The sequence below is a fragment of the Gopherus evgoodei genome, chromosome 14 (genome assembly GCF_007399415.2).
Source record: "Gopherus evgoodei ecotype Sinaloan lineage chromosome 14, rGopEvg1_v1.p, whole genome shotgun sequence".
NCBI classification, from domain to species: domain Eukaryota; kingdom Metazoa; phylum Chordata; order Testudines; family Testudinidae; genus Gopherus; species Gopherus evgoodei.
The window spans coordinates 3124542-3132831 of NC_044335.1; the positions used below are offsets into that span (position 1 = coordinate 3124542).

Consider the following 8290-nt stretch of genomic DNA (forward strand, 5'->3'; position numbering starts at 1 on the left):
TTGTTAGCAACAGAAAGTTTCCAAGCCCACCTTAGGGATGTTGCTTTAGCAACCGCTGTGATCAGCTGAATGCAGGATCAGAATTCTGCCCCAGCAATGGAGTCTTTGAGAGGTCATGTGCTGCATGCTCACAGCTCCTTCGATGGACCGCTGCATCACGCCCAACTGGTGCTCCTTCACTGCACCATCTCTGTGCAGCACTGGCCCTGCCCCAGACGATCAGAGCACAGGGAAAGTAGCTGCAGATCACTCCTCTTTGCAGGGCACTCAGTCACCAGGCAGGAATATGGGGGGCAGGGGGGCTGGCAGGAAAGGAGGTGCAGGAGGGCAGCTGAAAGAGAAGGCTGGCAGGCTGGAAAGGCAGCGCAGAAGCATAGGGAGAACAGAAGAGAAGGACTGAGGAGAGAGAAGGGGGTGGAGAAACGCAGAGACGAGGCCTTCAAGAGAGAAAGCCATTGGGATCAAAAAGGCTCTCTGCGGCTCCAAACTTGGGGCCAGGCCCTGCTGTCACCTCGCTATGCTGGGGCCATCTGTCCCTGTGCAGGCTTCAGGAGCAATGAGCATCATGTGCCATTCAAGGGCAGGGAGCCGGGGAAGGTGCTACCAGCACCAAATCAGGCCAAAACGCAGCCCAGTACAGCCAGCAACCCTGCGGCCTGCCCTGGTTATGCTAGAACATTGCTTCTAAGGGAGGCCTGGAGAGCTAGCGAGCTAGAGCACGGGGCTGCAGGCAGGACTCCTGGTTCTAGTCTGAGCTCAGGGAGGGGAGCGTTGCCTAGCAGTTGGAGGGGAAGGAGGACTGTGGGTTCTATTCCCAGCTCTGCCCTTTGCAATGTGGTTCCTATGGAGAGGCTGTGCTTGGTCAGTAACTGCTGGGTCACCAGGCAAGCTCCAGGGGAAGGCGATGGATTTTGAGGGAGCTGCCTTTGATTTGACGGCACAACAGGAAGCTGCGGATGTGCCCGTGAAGCTACAAGCTGTCAGTGAAACTCCACGGCCAAGGGAGATTCTCATCCCTGCCAGCCTGGCTGGGCTCTCCGGAGAGAACTGGCCCTGGGAAGCCCAGCAAGGGGGCTGCCGGATGGCCTGGAGGCTGGACCAGCCATCACGCCCAGAGGCCTGGAGCTGGATTCTCCTCTCAGGGGCCCAAGCCTGGGTTTACACCAGTGTCTCCGAGGGGGCAGAGTCTGATGCTGCAGGCCTGCCCTGCCCATGAACCGCAGGAGACAGCGGCTCTCCGCTCTGCTCTGCCAGCCAAGATGGGCCCTTACTGAACCGCCAGGCTGGGGTCATGCTCTGCCTGGCAGCCCCAGCACACCACACTCCCCAGCGCTGTGGCTGACGGCTCCTCCACATGTTCCCATCTCCTCAGACCCGCTGACACACACAGCCACGCATCCTCTCTCTTCCTCTGACTCAGACACTGCTCAGCTCCACGCTTGTGCAGAGCCAGCCTCTCACAAGCTTCTGCTGGCTGGGAAACGCCAGGCAGATGCTGGGCTAGCTGGCCATTGCAACAGGTAAACAGCTCTCTCTCCATTGCCCCCTCCTCGCTGCCCTGCCTGCCCCCCGCAGCCCTGCTCCGTCCCATTTCACACCCTCCAATTCAGCGGGTGCTGCTAAGCCCTTTGGAGAAGAAAAGTAACTCCAGCTCCCGCCGGCAGCCAAACCCCGGCACGAGCCGGCACCCTCTGTGTCCCAGCCAGCCAGAGAGAAGAGGTGCCCGTTCCAGTTCGGATACCGTTGGAGCAAGATCTGTCGTCCTGCTACGGGTCTTGGTCTGGAGGGCGTCCCGCAAGCAAAGGGGCCATCCCCAGAGGCAGAACCCAGAGGGGAAAGGATGCGCTAGGAGCTCAGCCAGCGGTAAGGGCAGCGGGTGCAGCTCCATGAACTGCTGCAGGTCACACCATGGGGGAGGCGACTTGGCATGGCTCAGGGCCTCTGGCTCTGCCTCAGGGCCAAGCAGCGCACAAGGGGAAATCGATGTGCTAAAATCCTGGACATGTATGGAATTGCAGGAAGGAAGGGGGGGGGAGCGATCTGCGGGGAGGAGGGTGTTGGGCGTGAGGGGGGAGAATGAGATGCAGCATTGCAGACAGTGGCATTTACTTGCCAGTGACTCACCAGCCAAGAAGCAGGGGAGATTTTCTGATGTCTAGTGCCAACAGGGCCCCCTCACAGAGCCCAGGTTTAGACACCTCTTGCCCAGACATGGGGCTTCTCTGTACAGGAGCGGGGAAGGAATGACAAATGCCCTAGTGCCAGTAACTGGGCCCCAAGCCTAGCATCAGGGTGTAGCCCATGCAGGTAGGGATGGATCGACTGGCTGGAACTGGGGGCAGGGGGGTTATGCCCAGGCTGCTGCTCCTCAAGGATGGAAGGTGCCTTCTCGGATGACCCTGTGCTAACCACCGTGGCCTGGCAGACAGGCCCTGTGGGTGCAGGCTCACCCTCTGCCATGCCAGGCCCCGCGGCATGTCTCTCTGGCTGGGTGATGGTCGGTGCTGAGGTCAAGGCCCCAGCCAGGCCTGCGCTCCCTGAAATTAACACAGAGCACAGCCCCTCGGCACGACTCCACCAGGGTTACTCCAGTGAGGAATTTGGCCCCTAGATCCTTCCCAAACCCCTCCCCCTGGGACTGAAGGGGTCCCCCTTCTCCCCGGCCCCTTGTCCCCCGCAGGGAGGCTCTGCCATTTCCACCCCCTCCCCACACACTGTGGCTGCGGACCCAGCGAGGCAGTTCCCATGGCAATGCCCAATCAGCCCCAGGCTGCGCTGCTCAGCCCCACTGCAGGCGGACGCGGTGATTGGTGGGGAAAGGCAGGACAGGGTGGATGTGAGTGCTATAGGAAAAGTGTGTGGGGGGTTGGGGATTGCTTCAGCATGGGGAGGCAGAGCCAAGTGGTCCCAGCCCCTCGTCCTCCACTCACACTGCTGGGTAACTGGGGATACCCTGATATAGGGCCCGATACTGCAAGCAGCTGAACACCTGCAGCCCCACTGAGCTCCTAGCGGGGGGCTGGGCCCATAGGAAGGATGGAGCCAGTCTCCATTCAGCGGCACGGCCGGCTGGTGTTTGGGACCCAGAGAGGGTCCCGCGATGGGTGGGTGCACCAGAGGTGTCAATCAGCTCACACGAAAGCCAGTGACTCTGGAACTGATCGCCAGGGAGCGCAGGCACATGAAGGTCATGCTGCCCCCCCGGCTGCCCAAGGCTTGCAAAGCACAGGGCTGCAGTTTCTACCAACGTCCTGATGGGAGGTGACCCAACAATCATCTCCTTGGCCCTTCCTAGGTCCTGCAGGCTGACTCTGCCCACAGGACAATGGGCTCCGGTCCTGGCCAAACCCTCCTTGATATCAATGGGGCTGAGCAGGGGAGCTGTGGGAGCAGGGCCCTGGCTCAGCAAGGGCTATCCCTGCTCTGAAGGGCCCAGTCCAGCTCCTCATGGGCCTAGGATACTAAGCGTGACCCGCTGAGAATGCCCGTCTCCTTGGTACCAGCAGGAGGCGCTCTCAGGAGGCCGAGGAGCTGTCACTCCTGTCCCCATGCCCGCCCCTTGGCTCCCCCCCTCCCCGGGTACTGTTATCCCATGCCCTGGCCATTAACCCCTCAGCCCTGGCTAACCAGATCCTCTCGGCCCCCAGCTTTCAAACATCACGTCCTGACTGAGATGAAGGTGAAGCTGCTCCCCAGCGGGAAGAGGGCTCTGGGAGCCCACCCTGCCATGGGAGGGAGGCGACACCCAGCTGGGGGTGTCCTGCCCCACAAGACGGGTGAGGGGCACGCTCAGAAAGAGCAGGGGGAACATTCTTGGCCTCTGGGTGAGAGCAGGGAAACGGAAAGCTGAGTCAGAGCTTTACAGACTGGCTCTGACTTTCCATAATCCTGTAGCCCCTCCCTCCCCATGGAACGTGAATGAACCAAAGCGCACTGCCCAGGCCTTTGTGACTGGCACAAGGGTCATCACCCCCATTTCACAGCTGGGGAAACTGAGTCACACTGAGATTAAGTGACTGGCCCAAGACTACTTGGCTAGATCTCAGCACAGCTTGGAACTGAACCCAGGAGTCCTGGGTTCTGTCTGTCTTCTAACCACTAGGGGATGCCCTCTAGCCAGACACAGGGGACAGGCGCAGGGGTACGCTGTGCTCACACCGTGGGAAATTCAGGAGCCAGCAGTGCACTCCTGGGTGCCCCCCAGTCACTCACCTCAGGAATGGACTGTGCTCAGCAGAAAATGAATATCTGGCTGAGGTCATGTCCTGGCATCTGGCTGGGGGATGGGGCCTGGACGTGTCTCGTGGGTATCCCCGATGCACCATGCCCACAGGGCTAGCTCCGCTCCTGGAAGTGTTCATGTCCTCGAGCTTGGCATCAGCAGCAAAGGGATGTCCTGACAGGCGTTGTCAATCCCCTCCCCAGGCCCCATGCCTGCCCGCAACCAGTCATGTGGCTGCAGCCGGGGGCCCAATGTGGAGCACGGGAAGTGGTACGGGGTCCGCTCCTACCTGCACCTCTTCTATGAGGACTGCACTGGCGCCGGTCTGGCTGATGACGTGACCGAATACCCAGTCTCCCGTGCCCATGGCGGATGGCCCTCCCTCGTCTGGAAGGTAAGAACCATGTCAGCATCATTAGCCCCTGCTGGGAGATGCTCTGCTCCCGAAGCCTGGGATCAAGGGACATTCACCCTCTCTGAGTGTCACCTCTGGGATGGTCACGTTCCCCCATCCCAGGATTCCCCCCCGAAACTCTCCAGCCCACAGTATGAGCCTGGGTTCCTTCCCCTCCTCCCCGGTTTGGATTGCCTGGCTTGTCCCTTTCAGGGACCCTCTCTGGCCCCGCAGTTAGGAGGCTAGAGACACTCCTGTGGGCCAGAGGAGGATGAGAGACAGCGTGCCGGAGATGCTGGGCTTTTCAGCCGTCAGTGCTCACCCAGCTCTCTGGATCGCAGAGTCATCCGGCTGAGGCACTGTGCAGGCAGGTACGGCACCGGCCTCCCCCTCACAGCTCAGACGACGCAGCCTTGGCCTGCCCCTCCCCGGTACCTACCCCTCCCCTCCGTGCTGGCAAGCAGCAACTCAGCAACTCCGTCTAGCCAGTCCCGGGCTCCTGCTGAACCCAGACTCCAGGGCCACTGTGATCAGCTAGTCTGACCTGTCCAGCACAGGCCCCGGGACTTCCCCAAATAACCCCTGTTTGAACTAGAGCCGGTCTGGGAGAAACCATCCCATCCAGGGAGAATCCCCGCAGCCCTCAGTAAGCTGTTCCCATGCTGAGTTACAAGCTTGCGCCTGTCTGGCTTCAATGAGGCAGAGCCGAGCCAATGTCTGAACACTGGTCACTAGGAACCGCTGGGGACTCGGAGGAGAAACCACCCCACACCCATGCTGTCCCAATCCCAACTCCCCTTTTATCGGAGGGTCTCAACTCACTTCCCAGCACAAATATTAACTCAGCCTCGCAGCCCTGGCAGGGAGGGATCCTTGACTCCATTTTATAGAGGAAGAAACTGAGGCACACATAGGCGGAGACCTGCCTGTCTCAGGCCAGAGGGGGGTGCAACCCAGGAGTCTTGAATCCCTGCCCCCGATTCCTACCCCTTGCATGCAAGCTGCCCACCACGCTACGGCACTAAGGTGCAACGTCTCGCTCTTTCCCAGCTTGTCAGAGAAGAGGAAGGAGCTCAGCACTCAGGAAGATTTCAAGCCAGGGCTTCCCCACCTGATCATGTGAGGGTGCAGGGTCACCAGGTCAACTGTGCCTGTAGCCCAGAGATCAGCTGACACCTCTCCCAAATGAATTGGCCAGCAGCACTGGATGCAATGCAGCTGCTGTGCTGGCATGGTCCCGGCCCTCTCCTCCCCTCGATCGAGTCCTCATTGTGCCCCTGCAGAATCAGAGACACCCCATCCCCCAGCCTGCAATGAAAGTGGGGGCCCTGGACACAGAATCAAAGATGCCCCATTCCCCGGCCTACAATGAAAGCGGGGGCCCTGGACACAGAATCAAAGATGCCCCATTCCCCGGCCTACAATGAAAGCGGGGGCCCTGGGTACAGAATCAGAAACGGCCCATCCCCCAGCCTGCAATGAAAGCGGGGGCCCTGGGCACAGAATCAGAGGGGTCCTCTCCATGGGGCTGGGGTTGTTAATTTGTCTTAGGTGAGCTGGGTGCCAGGCACTGCAAGAGACAGTCCCTGCCCTGAAGAGCAGACAGTTTATAGGCAAGGGGTGGATAAGGAAACAGAGGCCCAGAGAGGGGGAGGGAGTACCCAAGGGCCAGGCCAGGACTAGAAACCCAGCTCTCGGGGGTGCCAGGCCAGTGCCTAGGCCATTCTGTCCCCATCCCCCATGGTAGAGCCTTTCCTCTCGTTAGTACCACGCCGACTGAGCCCTTTGCATCCCGACCCCCAGGTGAGTCTCTCAGCTGGAATGCTGCTCTTGTTGATTGGAGCTGCAGCACTGGCCACAGGATACCTGGTGCCCCCGAAGCTGGAGGGCATCGGCGAGGAAGAGTTTATGGTGCTTGACCTGCAGGCGATGGCGTATAACCATGCCCTGGTGACCTGCAGACTGGTGGGCACTGTCCTGTGTGCCGGGGCCGGGGCCCTGGGGGTGGTGGGCGTCCTGGCGTGCATGCTGGGCAGGGCTGCGCGAGGGGGCGAGGAAGAGGAGGAGCAGCAGCTATCGCCCATTCTGCGGGAGAGCCCCCTGAAGAAGCACAGCACCATTATTGTGCCGCCGGCAGCAGCAGGATCACCGGCTGTGCCCTTCGGCGCTTCGCAGATACAAAACATACAGCCAAAGAGGGACATACAGCTCCCCCTCCTGCCTCCCTCCACCACCGGCCCCGCTCCCTGAAGCTAAGACCTCTCCTGTCTCCCCCTGCGTTACTGTCACACCCAATTAACAGCCCCACTGCCCCAGCTCTAAGAAGTCCCGACATGTCACCATTCAGTGCTAGCAGGAGGAAGATGTGTGCAGCACCTGCACCCCTTCCCGCTGCTTCATCTGCAGAACCTGAGGGGGAGTGTGGAGGGAGGCTGTGGCCCGGCCCCCATGTGAGAAGATCTGAGAACTGCTGGAGGTGTCTTCTGGCCAGGACACTTGGCTCAAACCAGAACAGAAATGCCCCACCTGAGCTCAGGCTGATTCAGCCTTTAAGCCAACAGGATCATTTCATGCCGCATCATCTGGAGGCTGGGCTATAATTGCAACCTATCAGCAAGAAGGAAACTGTGTTCGGAGGTAGAGGCGGAGTGTGATTGGCCATCACCTAATGGACAAAGTCCCAACTTTTCTGTGGTCCACCTTCCTCTGCCCTGCTTCTTGGTCAGCTGTAACTGAAGAAAGTGTCTGAGTACCGGTCCAGCAATGTCCTTCCATGCTGGTTCAATAAAGATACAAAGAAACACAAGTTCATCATCAGTCATTTCCGGCATGACTTTGTCACAATTCCATGAGTCTGGGTTTCACATGACAGCATCCTTCACCTTCCACCACTCCCACAACTTAATTCAATTCTAAGCTTAATCCGATCACAAAATCATTTGACACAGGTTCCACCCTTTAGACACTTTAAACGAGTTATTGGCTAATCTGATCAATGCTTACAGAGGTCAAATGCCATTCAATTACTGTTTAGAATATGTTTTTAAATGAAAGGCAGATGCAGAATAAGGTTCCATTACTTACTAGAGAGGAGAATGAAACATGCAGAAGGTAGAAGAGCCCAAAGAAAACCCCACCACAATCCTGTGGGACTCCAGCAGAAGTCCAAGCAGGGCTAGACAGACACTGCTGTTGACTTTGGCCACATTCTTTTCTCAGATATGGTGAGGCCACTCTACTGATGTCAGCTGTTTTGCACTGGTATAACTGGGAGTGGAATTTAGCCCTTTGTAAGTAGCACCCATGACTTGGCCTGGATATTCCTATTACCTTCAATGTGCATCCTCAGTTATGTACCCTGAGGGTTGGGTTTTTGAGCCAGGAAATTCCTCTGAATCAACCCACTTTCAGGAACAGTTTCAGTTTTAGCATAGAATCATTAAGGTTGGAAGGTTTTGACAAATGGTAAAAATGTTTCCTTGAAAAATTCTTGACCAGCTCTACCCAGGAGTTGAAAAAGCTTGACTCAGGGCCCCCAAGATGGGGAGAATGGCTCAAAGCGTGGGATTTTAAAAATAAAAAAGTTGTGTTCTTTTTATTTGCTTACTGGTTTTGGAGCCCTTAGGGGTCAGGTTTGCATGCTTTTCTCTGCAACCGTGGGATATAAATGTCCA

The 8290-nt window shown here is 58.1% G+C and overlaps 1 protein-coding gene across 2 annotated transcripts; it reads left to right on the forward strand.

Moving 5' to 3' along the window:
* Positions 1-1432: 1432 nt before the first annotated feature.
* NRSN2 (neurensin 2) lies at positions 1433-7409 on the forward strand. Of its 2 annotated transcripts, none has more exons than XM_030533377.1 (3): positions 1433-1863; positions 4426-4616; positions 6420-7409. In XM_030533377.1, the coding sequence occupies exons 2-3, from the start codon at positions 4431-4433 to the stop codon at positions 6864-6866; spliced, it is 633 nt and encodes a 210-aa protein (XP_030389237.1). In that variant the 5' UTR covers positions 1433-1863; positions 4426-4430; the 3' UTR covers positions 6867-7409. The 2 variants fall into 2 exon arrangements, with proteins under 2 accessions (XP_030389237.1, XP_030389238.1); XM_030533378.1 differs by lacking the exon at positions 1433-1863 and adding an exon at positions 2133-2307.
* The last annotated feature ends 881 nt before the right edge of the window (positions 7410-8290 follow it).

What these genes read in the sequence shown, in the direction of transcription:
- NRSN2 (XM_030533377.1), top strand. Translation starts at nt 4,431, where the DNA reads ATGCCTGCCCGCAACCAGTCATGTGGCTGCAGCCGGGGGCCCAATGTG. An exon ending in GGCCCTCCCTCGTCTGGAAG is followed by an intron (nt 4,617 to 6,419) that starts GTAAGAACCATG and finishes CCCGACCCCCAG; the next exon opens with GTGAGTCTCTCAGCTGGAAT.